Source organism: Castor canadensis, chromosome X (genome assembly GCF_047511655.1).
Source record: "Castor canadensis chromosome X, mCasCan1.hap1v2, whole genome shotgun sequence".
Taxonomy (NCBI): domain Eukaryota; kingdom Metazoa; phylum Chordata; class Mammalia; order Rodentia; family Castoridae; genus Castor; species Castor canadensis.
The window spans coordinates 98,476,232-98,494,400 of record NC_133405.1 but is presented as its reverse complement, the minus strand read 5'-3'; the positions used below and the strand labels follow the sequence as shown (position 1 = coordinate 98,494,400).

The following is an 18,169-nucleotide window of genomic DNA, read 5'->3' as shown; positions in this document are numbered from 1 at the left end:
TAGTTTCTGCCGGGTAGCGAGGGGGTGGTGGTGGGGGAACGGAGGGGGAGAGGGGGGGAGAAATGACCCAAACATTGTATGCACATATGAATAATAAAAAAAATTAAAAAAAAAAAAGCCCATCACAAGAAAATGGCTGTCTGAGAGATTCAAGCATTAAGAGTGCCTCCTAGGAAGCATGAGGCCATGAGTTCAAACCCCAGTTCTGCCAAAAAACAAACAAAACAAAACAAAAAACACCTTATGGTAAGTAAAAGAAGCCAAAAACAAAGAATTCACATTTGCATTTATACAAAATGTCCAGGACAAGGCAAATCTATAGAGACAAAAGGAGAATAGTGGTCACCTAGGCTGGGGATGGGAATGAGGATTAACTATATTCAGGCATGAGGGATCTTTTTTTTTTTTATTTTTTTTTAGAGGGATATTCATGGAATGTTGTAAATGCTTTAAAACTGAGTTATAGTGATTGATGCACACTTGAGTGGATTTACTAAAATTGTCAAGCATATTTAAAAATGGATGACTTTTATAGTATATAAATTGTATCTTAATTAAATTGTTTTAAGAAAAGATCATTGGAGAGTGCTTTGTAATTTGGGTCCCTGAATTTGGGGTGCAGGTAGAGTGATTGGAGGGTTTGGGTGGCACATTTTGGATTATGTCTCCAAATAATCACCAACCATCTTGCTGTAGGGAGCATCTTTATCATATTTCAGTGGCCCAAAATTTTTAGGGTGGTGTTGGAGGCTGTCATATAGCACTTTGGGGATCAGTAAAGAATGGTTTGGAGAACACAGGACAGTACTTTGGGGTCAATGGATGGTGCTTTGGAAAGTGAGTTTGGTTTTTTTCGCAGCACTGGGGCTTGAACTCAGTGCCTCACGCTTGCTAGGCAGGTGTTTTATCACTTGAGCCCACTCTGCCAGCCCTGGAAAGTGAGTTAGAAGTGATGTTTGGGGTTGAGTGTGTGGCTCAGTGGTATAACACTTTCCTATCATGCTCAAGGCCCTAAGTTTAGTTCTCAGCACTGCAAATAAATAAATAAAATAGAAGTGCTTTTTAGAAGTTAGTAGTTTCAGGGCTGGTTGCAGATGGTTTTGGGGGAACAACTTTGGGGTAGTGGAAGGTAGTTTATTAGTACAGCTTGAGTGTCAATAAAGAGTGGATTGAAGGGACAGTACTGTTTATGATCAGTGCACAGTAGTTTAGGAATACCGTGTGTGTGGGGGGGGATGGTGGAAGATGGTTTGGATGTTGAAATTCAGAGATAAATAGAGTGATTTGGGATGCATTAGGAGGGGTCTATGAATATTTTTTGCGTGCTATTTGAATATTCATGGAGGGTAATTTAGGGGTATAGCTGGGATCAACATGGTGTGCTTTGAAGGTTAATGGAGAGTGAGTAGTGTGTTAGTGCAGCTTGGGTGTCCATGGAGTGTGAACTGGAGGTACTGCTTGAGATTCATACACAATACTTCGGCGTATAATTTGGAGGATGATGGAGGGTCATTAGGGGGACATTTGGGAGACGACACAGGGGGTCGTTGGGGGAGTTTAGAGGTGCAATGATGGCTTATAGAGAGCAGTTTGGTTATTGCTCGGGAGTCCGGGGAGGATGACTTGGGATGAGGGGCGTCAGCCTGCTCACTGAGGGGCGTGGCCTGGGCGAGGGAGGGCTCTGCTGCCCTCAAGAAAGCGTGTGCGCACGCGCTCCCAGCTTCTTTGCTCCTGGCGCTCCCAGGGCAGGAAAAGCGAAGATCCGAGCTGGCGCCTGCGCACTTCGTCTCCGCCGCTGCTGTGGTCTCGCGCCCCGCCCCCTTCGTTCTCCCTCCCCCTCACCCCCAAGGCTCGCGCTCATCGGCGGAGGTGGCCGTGCCTCCAGGAGCGTACCGACTCGAATTAAAGGTGGGGGATCGGGTCCACCGCCCGTGGCGGGGCCGGTGCCCCTCTCCCATCCTCCGGGGGTCTAGCGTCTGGCCCCCACAGCTAACATTCGCGCGGCAGACCGCGGCCCACGGTCAGGGCGCGGAAGGGGAGTAAGCGCTCGCCCGGGGACAAGCAGGGCACAGCTAGGGAGGGGCGCGCCCATTGCCCCTGCTGGCCTACACTCCACCCCGCCTGCGCTGCGGCGTGAGGACCCTTGGTAAGTAACAAACCCCCACCATGGGAATACTGAAGGGGACCGGGCGGGGTGAAGGCCAGGAAACGCCCACAAGGATGTACCTGCTTGCGCACCTGCGACCTCTAACCCTGTGCCTTTACCCCTAACCCCTGTCTGACCTGACTACATTTTATAACCCCGAACTCCTGCCAGCCTTGCCCTCAGGACTTTGCGCCCGACCCCTGACCTAACTGTATTCTGGCCTAGTGTGATCGGCAACCCCTGTATTGTCCGCCTAAATCCAGTCCTGACCCCCCCAAATCCACCTCAGGATCCTTAACTTGGTCCGTGCCTGACTCTGTCCCATCTCCGAAGTCCATTTTGCACTGTCCAATACTACCTGTTTCTATCCTGATGCTTGACCTGCCCCTGAAATGCCTATCCCCTTCCATTCAAGTGTCCTGTCCCTCTAACCCCAATCTGATCCAGTTCTATTCAGATTCCTGACCTCTGACTTCTGTACTTTCTCCCCACCCTGCACTTGTCCCTCTGGTCCCTCTCAACTCCTGATCTCCCTCCTGGCTGACCACCTTTAGACATCCTCTTCTGCCTCTTGCCCCTGTCCCTAACCCTGTCCTGTTTCTCTCTTTTCACCACCTCATTTCTGTCCTCATTCTGTCCTGGTCTTTTCCTGTTCCTGACCTCCATCCTGAACCTGCCCTTTTCCCTATCTCCTCCCTTGACCACTGGTTTGGCCTGTCCCAGCATGTCTTTTGGCTCCTGCTCTGTACTGGTCTTGACCCCTGCCTTGCTGTTTCTTCTCCTTCTTGTACTTTTTCTCTTGTCCTGAACCCACTCTATCTCATCCACTGGCCAGCACTCTGTTCTTTCTCTGCCCTCTTTCTTTTTCTTTTTTCTTTTCTTTCTTTTTTTTTTTTTGCGGTACTGGGGGATTGAACTCTTGAACACATACTAGGCAAGCATTCTACCACTTGAGCTACACTCCAGTCCTCTGTCCTGCTTGGTTTTTTTTTTTTTTTTTTTTGGTGGCACTGAGGTTTGAACTCAGGACTTTACACTTGCTACACAGGTACTGTACCACTTGAGCCACGCCCCCAAGCCCTTTATGCTTTAGTTATTTATTTTTGGGATACGATCTCACATTTATGTCTGGGCTGGCCTGCATGCAATCTTCTGCTTCCCTCTTGGCTGGGATGACAGGCGTGAACTACCACTCCCAGCTTTTTTTTTTTTAATTGGTTGAGATAGAGTCTTGTGAAGTTTTTGCCCAGACTGGCCTCAAATGTCTATCCGCCCTATTTCTGCTTCCCAGGTAGGATTATAGACGTGAACCATTGTGCCCAGCCCCTTACTTTTTTTTTTTTTTTGCTTTTGCAGTATAAAAAAAAGGAGGGTGGGTGGGAATTGAACTCAGGTCCTCATGCTTGCTAGGCAAGCACTCTACCACTTAAACCACATCCCCAGTCCTGTCCTGCATCTTGACCTCCATCCTGTGATGACTCTTTCTGTCTTATCCCCTGCATTCCTTCCTGTCCTGTCCTTTCATCCCATCCAAACCCTAGACCCCTTTCACCTTGTTCAGATCTTCCTTCCTAACACCTCCTTCCCATTCCTCCTGAGTCCAGGATGGGGGTCTCCTTGTATCCTGTTCCTGAACTTGAAGGTTCTGTTGTTCCCAGGGCTTCTGAAGTACTCCTGAACGCTTTAACGGGAGCAGGCAGTCTTGTGAGTTTGTGTGGCTGATGGGGTTTCGTATTTGACTTCTCCCTCCCCCAACTCCACCAGGGTGATCTCACATTGAGCTTGCATTTCTCTTACCTCCCCAGGATGACTTGGAAATGTTCCTATGCCCCCTGCCCTCCCCAAGTGTGAAAGAACACCCTAAATTATTCAGTGGCTCTCTGGGAGTCTGAGAGGTTGGGGTCATGTTTCTAGCCTTGCTGTGTTGGGGGTTGTCTCATGGTAGGTGGGGGAGGCAGAGAAGTAGAGACAATATGTGGAGGTAGGGGACCCAGGGTGTGTAAGAATCTTCTAGGTTATATTACCCCGTTCCTCTGATCTTGATCCTAGGTGTATGATTCCTGTTTTCTCTGCCTGGAAAGAAGTCTGTTCTCGATCAGGGGCTTCAGGACTTGGTAGAAATGGGAAGCAGGAAGGGACTTAAATCTTCTGCTAGCAGTAAGCAATAAACCTTTTGGTGCTAAGTCCATCCCATCTCTGCTGTGGGTCTGGTGTGTGTGTGTGGGTGGGGGAGAACACAAGTGGTCACTGGATGTTAGAATCAGGCTCATTAAGCCAGGTGCAGTGTTACACACCTGTAGTCCCATCTGCTAGAGAGGCTGAGGTGGGAGGATCACTTGAGCCCAGGAGTTCAAGGCCAGCCTGAGCGATACAGGGAGACCCGCCTTTTTTGGTTTTGGTGGTACTGGGTTTTGAACTGAGGGTCTCTTGCAAACCATTTGCCCAGGCTGGCTTCAAATCTCCATCCTCCTGATCTCTGCCTCCTCAGTATCTAGGATTACAGGCATGAGCCACCAGCGCCCAGGCAGAAGACTCATCTTCAAGGGAGAGGGGACTATGGTGTAGCTCAGTAGTAGAGTTCTTGCCTGGTATGTGTGAGGCACTGGGCCCAATCCCAAGCATCACAGAAAAAAAAATCATGCCCAGCAGGTAGTAACAATATCATGAAATTCCTTTACTGTCTGAACCTCCCTGATTTTGAGGATGGATGGGGAGAATTTGGGTAGCAAGAGGATAATGTGCTATTCAATTATTGTTTTGTTCATATATTTATCATAAAATTGTGAGTTTGAGAGATCTTTTTTTTGTGGTACTGGGGCTTGAAGTCAGGGCCTCACACTTGCTAGGCAGGCACTCTAGCACTTGAGGTACTCCACCAGCCAGCATTGTGAGTTTGAATAATAAATGCCAGACCCATCTTATTTATCCAAAACATTTATCCAAACCTATTAATACCAAACCAAGCTTTCCTCACTGTCCCAATCTATTTGGTAGCTGAGTCCTGAGAGAGGGAGAGTTCTGGAAGTTCAGACAGTAAAGCAAGCAAAGTTTTCTGAAGGTATTTTGTTTTTGTATCATACATAGGAGGAGAAGTTCAGATGATGAGGGTTAATGACTCTGATTCAAAAATGTAGGACTGGGGCTGGCCGAGTGACTCAAGTGGTAGAACACCTGCCTAGCAAGCATGAGGCCCTGAGTTCAAATCCCAGTAATGCCAAAAAAATGTAGAAATAAGGTGTGTCTCAAGCAGCAAAGGACAAAGCAAGCATCTGCTTTGCAACTGGGAAGCCCTGAGTACAAACTCCATTCCCACCCCCCGTCATAAATTGGGGAGAACAAAAATGTATTCAGGGGTTGGGGGTATGGTTTAGTGGTAGTCACTTGCTTAGGATGCACAAGGCTCTGGGTTCTATCCCCAGTACCAGGGATAAAAATTCAGTTCCTGTGTTTGGATAGTGAGAGTGCTGACAATTTATCTGAAAGTGTTTGGTTTCTGCATTTTTTTGGGGAGACCATCTTTGTAGCCCATGCTAGCCTAGAACTCACGTCCTCACCAGCCTCAAGCCCCCTGAGTGCTAGGATTACAGGCCCATGCCACTATGCCCGGCCCTGTTCCTGCATTTTTTAATGTTGAAGAGGGAAAGATTGGAGAATTAGGGGAACAGCTCTGTTTCAAGTGTCTGGTTTGACAAGGAGGGAGGGTTTAGAGGCTGAAGGAAACCAGCTATGCCTATCTCAAGTGCATCTGAATACATTTAGTTCACGATTTTGGATGGTGAACGTTCAGACAAGGTTATCTGGGGGAAAACAGCTCTGTTTCAGATTATCAGGTGAGTCTGACAGGTACCAGCTCTGTCTCAAAAAAGTATCTAAATATACATATTGGATTCTGTGGGGAAGAATACTTGTAATTGACACAACCAACACCTACTAAGAACTTAGAGCCAGCCAAGTGCTGTCCCAAGTGAGCTGCAAATGTATCAACTCAGTGCTGGCAACAACCCTGTGAGCTAATTATGGTTATTGTCATTCCATTTAACAGATGAGGATGATAAACCCCAGTGCCACCAAAAACAATTGACAAACAGATGAGGACATTGAGGCATAGAGAGGTTAAGTGACTAGTTCAAGCAGTCACATACCCAGTAAGTGACAGCTGAATTGAACCCCATACCCACCATGTACTAGCTGCAGAGGTCCCATATGAGGCTCAGGACCAGCTGGGGTGGGGTTTAAAGGTTGTGCTGTCTTGCAATGTGTTGGAATCATGGACCAATGTAATTCTGCCTGACCTAGGAGGTCCAGTTACCTGCTCTCCCCCACACCAATCCACCTCCATGTATGTGAGTTTACTATTGTTAACCATCATTAGTGACAGAGTTTGAGTTTCCTTGCACTTCCAAATGCCTTCCAAAGTTTCCTTGGCCTCTGTACCTACCCTTTGCCCATTTACAAATGAGGGAACCAAAGCTTCAAGACTCAATCTGCACTGCCAGCCAGATTCTCTTTTTCCTCTTGGCTCTGATTTTATAAACATCCCTCTTCCCACCATCCTTGGTATCCCACAGAGGTGGGAGAGGTCATGGCTAGAGGCCACTAACGCCCAGCTAGCTGCCCACCTGCCCCCTTCCCCCACAACTCCACCAGCCCAGGCATTGAAGGAGGGAAGAAGAGGGTGGGGGCAAGGCGATGAAAAGGTCCTTTGTGTCCCACACCGGAAATCTCATACCCTGGAAGAAAGGTGGGCAGGAATGGCTGGAGGCCTTAATAGCATGCAACAGGGGGAGTTCTTCTGTAGGCTTGGCCCACCTGCCAAGTTGGGAGGGAGGGAGCATTTGCCACACTCATCTGTTCCCAGCAGTCCTCCATGGGGTGTTGCAGGGACTTGGATTAGGCTTAGGCCCTGAGGTCATGGAGCAGATGGTCCCTCCTGGAGCACAGGATGTGTGTTGTATGCTGGGACAGGCCTAGAGCCAGAGTCCAGGTGCTGTTGTTGGGGATCTGTGCATCATAGAGCCTGGGAGCCCCCAGTTCCTTGTTTGCCATGAAGCTGACTCTTGCCCTAAAATGGTGAGGGGAAGGAGTAGAGGAGACCAATCAAGAATGTGAAGAACCCTGAGCCCCCTTCCTTCTCCTCCTCCCTCAGGAGTAGCCTCAATCTGTCAATCCCTGAGTTCTGATTTTACCTGTTCTTATGCAGCCTGATCTCAATCAGGCCTCTTCACCTCACCAGCCTCAGCTTCCCCATCTGTAAAGTGGCTCTGAGGAGCTGGGTTTGTGCCATCCCCCAGGTTTGTAGGGCATAAGCTGTGGATCATTTCCTAGGATTATTTCTTCTGGATCTGTAGAAAGTAATGGGGTCTTGGCCTTTCCTTGGAAAGATTGACTTTCTCTGTCCCCAACTAGGAAGACTGTTATCCCAGTGATTGACAGGGGAAATTGCCTGAAGTCCTTCTCTTAACACTCCTGGGAGGGAAGAGTGGGGGTCTCGGGAATGTGATGCACACTGTGGAGAAACACAAACCCAGTTCTTACCATGGCTGTACATCTCTCCAGCCCCAAGGTGCTAACTTGGCAGGGCAGGCTCTGGTCCTCTGGGAGTCTGGCAGCAGGAGAGGCAGTGGTACTCCCACGACTCTTAGCCGTCCTTGTCCTTTCCCAGTTCTTTACAAGGTGTCTGGGGGAGAAGAGAGTTCCAGGTTCTCTTTGGCCATGCTGGGAACCCTGAGGGACATGGCCTAAAGCTGCCTCCCCAGGAGTGGCCCTAACTCTGGTAGCAGGCAGGTAAGGGTTAAAGGGTGTGGGCTGGCCTAGTTCCTGGCCAGGTAGGCTGGGCCATTACCTAGTGGGAGGAGGCCAAGGCATCCGGCACTGCTGCTCACTGCCACTGCCCATAGAGCCAGGGCCTGGTCGAGACAACTATTTTATTTTTTGAGGTACCTGAGGCTACCCTAAAGCACTCTCTGCCAGTGGTGAGTACCTGGGAACAGTGGGCTCAGGAGTGTGGGGCATGGGGACTGGGGACTGGAATAGGGTATACTGAAGTTCCCTTCAAGAGAGAGCCAGGTCTGTGGGAGCTGTATACCAGTAGCATATGGGGGGGGCGAGGGGGGGGTCAGCACAGAAGGAGGGCCTGAGTGGAGGGGTGAAGCCCAAAATGACCAATTTCCTTTCTTGGCACAAAGGAATTCTAGGCCGGAAATGGATTCTAGGAGGGATTGGGGAGAATAGACCATGTGTGCCCCTCTCTACCCCACCCCTTACTTTCTCTCCCTTCCCTGCTGCCAGAGTAGCATCTGCCTCCCCCACCAGACCTTTAGAAAAGGCCAGATTCAGCTGAGAAACACTTCGCAGGCATCTGCCTGTCCCCCCATTTGTTTACCTAGAGTGATGAAAACTGGGGCTATAGGGCAGGCTGGGGAGCCGTTCAGACTTTGGGAATGTGTATTTGCTTCAGTGGTGGCAGGATGTGAAAATGGGGGTCCCACTGACAGTGTTAGGGTGCCACCCAGGTGAGGTGTCTTGGTTGTAAACAGTCATTACAGCCAGGAATTTCTTTCCCCCGCTGTGGTGTCAGAAAGGCAGACCTGAAAAACCTGCTGGGCCCGCCTTGGGGTGGGGGGGGGCCTCTGCACTCTCCTGCTGCAGCCCATCGAGGTGACAGGACAGGGCCCCAGGGTCGCCAGTGGGGCCCTAGGGGCTGAGATCCCCTTCTTACCATCTCTGGCTGGGGTAGGGGCAGACCTAGTCCCCAAGGCAATTGTGTGGAGGGAGCGGAGGCAAAGGTTCTGCAGCCAGGTGTGGAGTATGGGGCGTTGACCCTGTGTCTAGCCTGCCCAGTGACCCCATGACTCATGCCCTAGCTATGTCCCCTAGGTCAGGCTGACAGGGTGGAGTGAGGATTCCTGTCTGGACCCTGAGTTTACTTCCAGGATGCTCTGAGCTTCCAAAGACTGAAGGACTGGGGCAACCTCGGCTTGGTGAATGGGGTGAAGGGGCCCATGAGGGAGGGGGCAGTTCCTGTTGGGGTGGAGGAAGGCTCAGGGGAGTCCTGTGAAAATTCCCCAAACTCAAATAGGACCTGGGAAAGTAGCTGCTTCCGGAGCTGAGGGACAGAGGAGGCTGAGCTGGGGCATCAGGAAAACCCTGTCTTGTTGGGTAGTGCTGGCCAGGCCTTAGATGGGTGGGCCTGTGAGACTGCTATAAAGCATATACTGTACCTGCATTTGTAACAAAGCTTAGGGACTAATCTCACTGTCATATTGAGGACAGTGCATGAGTGTTTCCAGGGAGGGATACAGACCCTTGTGGGGCAGTAAAAGGACTTCAGAGAAATGGGATACCTTGTAGGCAGCTTGACCATACCCTGTCATACAATGTAAAGATGGGGAAGGGGTTTGAAGCCAGGCCTCGTTGGTTGCCTGGGGCTTCCCCACACCTGGATGCCATGTCGTGACAAGCTGTGGAGTTCAAGGTAGGTTGAAATGGGAACTCCGTGGGCCCATGAGTCCCTCCCAGTCACCTGCCAAGGAGGTTAGGCCAGGTGGTAGGAGGTGATGTCACCTGGCTGCCCAGCTGGGGACCAAGCAGGATGTGGGAGGGAGGGAGCAAACTCCAGAGGAGAGGATGAAGAAGGGCTGGAGGCTAGCCAAGGAGGTTCAATGGTCAGCCAGGGCTTCTGAGGTAGAGAAGGAGACAGGAGGCAGGTGGTGTGTTATCTGTGGTTGTGGACTTCGCCTCTCACAAATTCCAGCAGGGTGACTTCCCTAGGCTAGATTCAGGAGAGGGACAGATTGAGAGAAGGGCTAGAGGGAACCTGGGGTCAAGTGTACACTCCTTGCTGTAACAGGGCTTCAGGACGGAATTGGGACAAGTATAGACTCACAGAGCTGAGCTTGAACCCTGTCTCAGCTCCCTCAGCATTTGATTATTCGGTCATTTGTTCAGCCAGCCGGCAGACAGACTGTCATGGGGCACTTGCTGTGTGCAGCAGTATTCCAGGTGTGGGGGACACTGATGCAACAGGATAGACATATTTCCTGTCTTCACGGAGGTACAGGGGAGGCACAATCTCTTGTCTGACAGCAGTTGTGAGAGAACATCACACGGGCTACCTCTGAAAGTGACATTTTAGCCTCAGAATAAGTGAGAAGCAGGGCTTGGATGGTGAGAGGCTGAAAACAGCACTCCACGCAGCCACAGCCTGGGCAAAAGCCTTGAGGCCTGATAGACTGAGGAGCTCATGAGGGAGCTGTGTCCTTGGCCGTGGGCAAGTCCTTTCACCTCTGTGCCTTCCTCTCCTCATCTGTAAAAGGGCTAGGGGTAATAATCACAGAACTCCCATCCCCAGGGGTTGCGAAGATTCATTGTAGCGTAGCAGGTAACTGTTGCGGGCGTCCAGGTGCTTAATAAGTGCCTGCTGTTGTTACACTTGGTTGAATATGTACCATTAATTCTCTCTCCCCAGGGAAGACTTCTGGCTGTGGCCCATGGGCCTCTGAGGAGGCGTTGTAAGTCTGGTCAGCTTCCCACTTGCTGTGTCCCCACTCAATGGGAAGGGAACCAAGGTACCAGAGCCAAGCGGGTCCAGATGTCAACACAAAATCTGGACAGGGCAGGCCTGGGAGGAGGGTGGGGCCCAGGGGACTCCATATTCCCAGCTAGAGTATGAGAACCTGGGTTGGGCTGGGGACTGGGACTTCATGGGATGTGTTTCCTTAATGCCTCCTGTGCGTCACTGCCAGGTCTTGTCCAGCCATCAGCCACGGCCTCCCGACAGCACCAGGATGGAAGTCAAAGGTCAGCTGATCAGCTCTCCTACCTTCAATGCCCCAGGTGGGTGGCTGGTTTCCCCTTCCACTGCCTCTTTCTTGCTTTGAGTCTCCACCTGCCTGCTTGGGAAGGGTTGGTCCCTGGTCCCACAGCTGCTCCAGGATGTCCTGGCTGTCTCACTGATCTTTGCTTCCTCTGTGTTCAGCTGCCCTGTTTGGAGACGCTGCCCCCCAGGTGAAGTCAGAGCGTCTTCGGGGGCTGCTCGACAGACAGCGGGCCCTACAAGAGGCACTGAGCCTGAAACTTCAGGAGCTCCGGAAAGTGTGTCTTCAGGAGGCGGTGAGGGCCTGGCCCTAAGGGTATCATGCAGGAGGGGGTGAGGGGCCCCTAGGTAGGCAGACTACAATGGCAGTTGCTGCACCACTTATCTGTGCTATAGGTTCCATGTCACCCTCTGTCTCCTCAAAGCTTGGCTGAGAGGTCTTGGAATCAATAAAATATGATGATATAGACCCACAGTCCCTTGTTGACAAACCTCAAAACATGAAAACTGTTTCCAAAATTTGGCAGCAGAGCCTACCCTTAACTGACATGGGGCAACTTATAGTTTTGATTTACCCCTCTGAGTGTAAATATCTTCACAGTTTTCCTGAAATAATAATGGGGTTCAGACCATGCAGCCCCAGAGCCCAAAGGGAGTGTTATGTAATATGCTGTGCTTTTATAAAAACTAAAAAATTCTGGACTCAGCAGATGCTGAGGGATGCAGTAATGCATCCTTGTATTCCCAGCACTCAGAGGCTGAGGCAGGAGGATTGAAAGTTCAAGGCCAGCCCAGCTACATAGTGAGGCCCTATCTCAAAAATCAGACAAATACTCCTTGTACTATTAATGTATGCTATTTTTTAAAAAGTAAGCAAACAGAATTCTGGATTCTAAAGAAGGTTTCCCAGCCTCCCATGCCCACTGCCCCAGAGGTTTGGGCCATTGAGGGGCTAAGAGTCTACATTGCTCACCTGCCTTGATTGGGAGCTTGGGAAGAGATAACATGTGTGGGGTGTCCAGCAGGGTCAGGATCCTTGGAGGACTTCTGTAGCTTCTGGGATCATCACTGCTTATTCTGTCCCTCAACTAACTTGTGGTCATCTCTGCCCCCTTCACCCTCCAGGAGCTGACTGGACAGCTGCCCCCTGAGTGCCCACTGGAGCCTGGTGAACGGCCCCAGTTGGTGCGCCGTCGGCCCCCTGCAGCACGCGCCTACCCTCCACCTCATCCCAACCCATCACACCATTCTTTGTGCCCTGCTGAGGTGAGCAGTAAGATGGTGCAGGGGCAGGCATGGGCAGAGTGGGGATTGTGGCCAGGGGAGGGAGAGGCTAAGATGAGAAGGGAAAGGGCTTGGGGAAATGGGTTCCCAGTATGATGTTGGTCCCTAACTCTGCAGAACAGACCTCCCACCTTTAGGAAGATGAACAGGCCTAGTCCCCCATCAAGATGGGCCCTTCCCTAGAGGATGAATAAATAGACTTACCCCCAGAAAGAGGAGGTCTGGCCTCCAGTTTTAGATGGGCTTTGCCCAGCATCTGATCCCCATGCTTGGTCACTTCCAACATTTGGTCCTGTCCACCCCTTTTGGGCTGTGCAGGAGCTGGCTCTTGAGGCCCTAGAGCGTGAGGTGTCAGTGCAGCAACAGATTGCGGCTGCTGCCCGCCGCTTGGCCCTGGCCCCTGAGCTGAGCACAGAACAGCGGCGGCGCCGGCGCCAGGTGCAGGCAGATGCACTGCGGAGGCTGCACGAGCTGGAGGAGCAGCTCAGGGATGTCCGGGCCCACCTCGGCCTCCCAGTGCTCCCACCCCAGCCACTGCCACTGTCCACGGGGGCACTCATCACCACCCAGGGAGTCTGCCTGGGCACACGCCTTGCTCAGCTCAGCCAAGGTGAGCCCAGGCCCCGGCGTCCAACCAGTGAGTGGGAAGGTGGACTGGAGAGTGAACTCTGGCCAAAGTGGGTGGTAGGGGTAGGATGGGTGAGCAGCCAGCAAAGGCCGAGAGGGAGGTGGACCTTAAAGGACCCACCCAGTAAGGAGAGTTGTGACAAACTAGCTCAAGGGCAAGGGTAGGACTGATCAGTAGACACAGGAAGGTGGAGACACAAGCCCGCTGCGGTTTTCCATTTATGTAAAGGTGAATATTTGGGGAGCAAACAGGATGAAGGTGCAGAAGGCAGGCAAAGCAGAGGAGCCCATGCAGTGGTGTAAGGAGATGGTGTCTGGGCCTGGACTTGGGAATGACAGGCCGGTTTTCCTCTTTTTACCTGTAGAGGATGTAGTTCTACACTCGGAGAGCAGCTCCCTCTCAGAGTCTGGGGCCAGCCATGATAATGGTGAGGACCCCTACCCCCAAAACTGGCCCCAGCTCCCTCCTGTGTTCCCTTAGAACATTCTGTGTTGTTTAGTCCCTCACCTACTTCTTTAGCCATGCCCTATCTTCCTATGGGCTCCCATCTTCTTCACATCACCTCAGTCCTGCCCCCTCAGCACTGGGACCTACTTGTTAGCTCCTCCTGTCCCCTTTCTGCCCTGCTTTGTCCCTGAGTCTGCTTGACCTATCCTAGTATTCACCCCCTCTTTGTTTGCTCCAACCTTTCCTGCCCCCCTGGGCCCCTTCATTGAATTCTACTCCACTCTTTTGCTTCCACCCAGAGGAGCCCCGCAGCTGCTTCTCTCTGGCTGAGCGCCCCTCACCACCAAAGGCCTGGGACCAGTTGCGGGCAGTATCTGGGGGGAGCCCCGAGCGGCGAGCCCCATGGAAACCACCCCCGTCAGATATTTATGGCGATCTGAAGAGCCGGCGCAATTCTGTGGCCAGCCCCACCAGGTAAGAGTGAGCCCCTTCCCTACTTCCCCAGGAGCAGGAATGGGATCCTGAGCCTGGGTTGGCAGGAGGGCCTGCTGCTGGGTGTGGTCTCTAACCTGGGCCCCGACCTGGGCCTGCCCATCTCTGTCTAGCCCCACACGCTCGCTGCCCAGGAGTGCCTCCAGTTTTGAGGGGCGAAGTGTGCCTGCCACCCCTGTCCTCACCCGGGGCACTGGCCCCCAGCTCTGCAAGTAAGGGGACTCTGAGGGTGGGTCTGAGGATCAGAGGAGGGAACTGTTAGTTCTAACTGGAAGTGTTGAGGAACGACTAGTAAGAGGTGTGGGGCGTGAGCATCTGGACCTTGCAAGGTGAACAGAAGTTGTCTTGGTGAGAAGAGGGTGGGAATTGGAGGCTTTAGTATGGGCTTTCTGTACCTTTTGGACAAAGTCATTTCCCTCCTCTGAATCTTTGTCTCCTCATTTATGAAATAGGCATAATATCTCCCTTTGAAAGATACAGGCATAAGCTCTGGTTAACATGTACTGAGTGCCTACTGTGTGCTTTTTGTGATATTAATTAATTTTCATCACAAGGCTCCTCTGAGGGAGTGGTATTGTCTTTCCCATTTTATAGATAAGGAAACTGAGGCACAAATGGTTAGTTAACTTGTGAGGAAACCGAAGTCCTGGTATTTGAACTCAGGCAAATTTGCCTGTAGAGTCTGCTTTTAACCACTATACTGTTTCATAAGTAAATATTCAAGTGCCCACTTTTCTCAGACTGCGAACAAAACAAAATCCCTGTCCTGGTGGGACCGCATTCTGTTCCTCCTGGCTGTTGGGGTGATCTTTTGAAGGCAGTTCATACACAGTATGGGACAGAGTTCAGGCAGGTGTTAAATTTCAGGCCTGAGGACTAGGACTTCCTTTTGGAGGTAGGGAGCCCCCCCCCCCGCCTGCAAGAGAGCCTTGGGGGGAGAGGGGGTCAGGGGCCAGGTGTACAAGGAAGAGCCCTGTGCTAGCTTTCTCATAAGCCAGACAGATGCTCACATCTCCCTTGGAGCCAGCAGCCCCAATCCCTAAGCATTTCCAACCCCTATGGCCTCAAGTCTGGGACCAGACCTCACTGCCCTTTACCTGCCACTACATTATATCTTCATAGTACAACATCTAATCCTGAGCTCATTTTAGAGTCGTGCAAGAGGAGGTTCAAAAAGAGATGGGGTGGGGAGGGCACTCAGGCCACATGCCTGATTTTTCTGACCCTACTCCTGTTACCCCTCCTCTGTACCCCAGACCGGAAGGCCTCCATTCTCGCCAGTGGTCCGGCAGTCAGGACTCCCAGATGGGCTTCCCCCGGGCGGACCCTGCTTCCGATCGCGCCTCGCTATTCGCAGCTCGCACCCGCCGCAGCAACAGCTCCGAGGCCCTGCTGGTGGACCGGGCAGCTGCTGGGGGAGCTGGCTCCCCGCCTGCCCCTCTGGCTCCCCCTGCTGCCGGTCCCCCGGTCTGCAAGAGCAGTGAGGTGCTGTATGAGCGCCCCCAACCAACCCCTGCCTTCTCTTCCCGCACAGCTGGCCCCCCAGACCCTCCACGGGCTGCCCGGCCTAGCTCAGCAGCCCCTGCCTCTCGCGGGGCCCCCAGGTTCCCACCTGTGTGTGGAGACTTCCTCTTGGACTATTCCTTGGACCGCGGCCTGCCCCGAGGTAGTGGCGGGGCAGGCTGGGGGGAGCTGCTGTCTGCAGCTGAGGTCCCAGGACCCCTCTCCCGCCGGGATGGGCTCCTCGCCATGCTTCCCGGCCCACCACCCATGTATGCACCTGACGGCAACAGCCCCCTCCTCCGCAGCAAGGACCCCCACACCCGTGCTACCCGTTCCAAGCCCTGTGGCCTGTCCCTGGAAGCTGCCGAGGGGCCGGAGGTGCATCCAAACCCTCTGCTGTGGATGCCCCCACCCACCCGGATCCCCCCGGCTGGTGAGCGCAGTGGCCACAAGAACCTCGCCCTGGAGGGGCTGCGGGACTGGTACATCCGGAACTCGGGACTGGCCATGGGGCCCCAGCGACGGCCTATGCTCCCGCACGTGGGCCTTCCACACCCACCCTTCCTCCATGCCCGCTGCTATGAGGTGGGCCAGGGGCTATACGGGACCCCCAGCCAGGCGCCAATCCCGCACTCAAGGAGTTTCACGGCGCCCCCTGTCTCCGGCAGGTATGGGGGTGCTTTCAGTGATGGGTAGGGGTCTCTTGAGGCAGATGGCAAAGATATCCAGGCCAGGGAGCAGCTAGTCATGATAGCTGATAACCGGGACCATAAGGAAACTAGCTGCACTCTTGATACAGGGTTGCTGTAGTGGGCCTGACCTGTATTATTAGTCCTTGGAGTCCCAATGGAGGGGGATCGTGGGTCACAACAGCTCTTTCCCAAACTATAGAAGGATTTTAATATTTGAACCAGTGCATGGCAGCTGGAAATGAGCCTTGAAGCCAGGGTACTGGGAGGAAGGGACAAATGTGCCCCTTGCTTTTCTCTTCTCTTCTCTGTGCCCCATGCTTGGGAGCCTGAAGGTGCTGTCCTGTGCCTGCCTCCACCTCTTTAACGAGCCTCTTTTCCTCTCTCTTTCTGTGTCTTGTCTGTCTTTTCCTCTCTTCTCCGTCTTCCCCACCTGTCTTCCGGATTCCTGCTGTCCCTTCTAAAGATACTACACGGACTTCCTGTACCCCCCGGAGCTGAACGCTCGTTTAAGTGACCTGACACTAGAGGGGGAGCAGTCTTCCAGTTCTGACCCCCAAACCCCAGGGACACTGGTGTGACCCCTCCTGACATGCCCCTTGTTGGCCTGGGCATGACTCCATCTGGAGAGCACACAGCTGACCTCGCCGAGTCCTGGGATGTGGTTGCTCTCAGTCCTGGAGGGCACCAACCTGATCTTCCAAGGCCCCTGGTTCCCTGTGGGCCCAGGAAGGTGTCCAATCCCCTGCTTCTCCTCTCACACTGTGCTGGGGACTGGGGGACCTCAGCTAGCTTCAAAGGGGAGGGTTGATGTTGTGGGGACTCTAAGCCCCTTCCTCCATTTCTGTTTACAGTTGTGATTTAGTATTCACTGTCTTTGCCCAACACTAGGCATTTTATATATAAAAGAGAAACTGTGATCTCATCCTAGTTGGGTTCTTTCCTGTCCCCATGCCCAGCCTGTTCCATTCAGGAATCCTATATGGTCCTCAATAAATAAAAAGGACCATGTAGGGTCTTCGGGCCTTGTTTGGGGCAGCCAAGAGACTGATATGAACAGAACTCCCTGCCACCTACTACCAAGGCAGTTGGTTAGGTGGGCTCTGTGCCCACGTTGGGAAGGATAAAGGTATGGGTGGGGGGCTGAAGGAGCCCCTGTCCCTGTCTGGGGCTGTGGCCTCTGTGCAGATCGTCCCCAATCAAGAGGCCCTACTGAAGGTTGGCATGCGGCTGAGCCACCGGGTATGGGATGTTTTGGTGGTTGAACCTGGCAACCAGATGCCAGTGAAATCCTCAGGTGACGTCTGGTCACAGGTCACGTCACATCACGTCCTCCTTGGCTTTTCTTCCATTTGCCACTTTTTAAAGGAATTCACACAAGCTGTGTTTTCTATGATACCTGTCTGTGACTTTCTGCAGCTGGGGGTTCCTCTACCCCCTTTACCTGGTGTTAAACTTTTCTTTTTGTACCAATGGATCTGGGCCCAAGACACTATCCACACTGGAAGGGGATTTCTATAATAAATTGGAAACTGAACTCATGTTGCTCCTCTGTTTGCTTTGCCTCAGGGACCCACATCTCTAAAGTCCAGATCCTTTTTTTTTTTTTTTGTGGTACTGGGGTTTGAACTCAAGGCCTACACCTTGAGCCACTCCAACAGCCCTTTTTTGTGATGGTTGTTTTTTGAGGTAGGATCTCGAGGAACTTTTCCTTATCTCTGTTTCCTAAGTAGCTAGGGTTATAGGCGTGAGCTACCGGCGCCCAGAAGATATGTTTTTATAGTAAGAAGAAATAACACTGTGGAAATAGCCTGTGATATTGGCATCGTTTTGTTCCAAACTGTCTAGCTGTGCAGCCCAGGCTGGCCCCCAACTCGAAATCCTCTCAAGTGCTGGGATTACAGGCGTGTACCACCATGCCCAGCTGTTGTCAGCTGTTTTGACCTTACTTGCATGTGTGACCTGAGGCAACTCCTGCCTGCACTCAGATTCCTAACTCACCACAAACAAGGACTCAGTTATTCAAACAATGATCATACACACACTATGCCTATAACCTCCCTGTACTTTACAACTCATCCAGAGGTAATGGGTTTCAGGAAGGATCTGAGTGGCCACCCTTCAGTCTATACACTTGACAGAGACCCAGACATGTAGAGTCCAGC

The 18,169-nt window shown here is 52.2% G+C and overlaps 1 protein-coding gene across 12 annotated transcripts; it reads left to right on the top strand.

Annotated features, from left to right (window-relative positions):
- The first annotated feature begins 1,751 nt into the window (after positions 1 to 1,751).
- Positions 1,752 to 17,545, top strand: Ccdc120 (coiled-coil domain containing 120). Of its 12 annotated transcripts, none has more exons than XM_074064067.1 (12): positions 1,752 to 2,146; positions 4,196 to 4,303; positions 10,614 to 10,656; positions 10,891 to 10,981; positions 11,124 to 11,257; positions 12,087 to 12,227; positions 12,564 to 12,855; positions 13,238 to 13,300; positions 13,620 to 13,794; positions 13,926 to 14,024; positions 15,069 to 15,983; positions 16,471 to 17,545. In XM_074064067.1, the coding sequence occupies exons 4-12, from the start codon at positions 10,933 to 10,935 to the stop codon at positions 16,583 to 16,585; spliced, it is 1,983 nt and encodes a 660-aa protein (XP_073920168.1). In that variant the 5' UTR covers positions 1,752 to 2,146; positions 4,196 to 4,303; positions 10,614 to 10,656; positions 10,891 to 10,932; the 3' UTR covers positions 16,586 to 17,545. The 12 variants fall into 12 exon arrangements, with proteins under 12 accessions (XP_073920168.1, XP_073920164.1, XP_073920170.1 ...); XM_074064063.1 differs by having other exon boundaries at positions 10,614 to 10,713; XM_074064069.1 differs by lacking the exon at positions 4,196 to 4,303.
- The last annotated feature ends 624 nt before the right edge of the window (positions 17,546 to 18,169 follow it).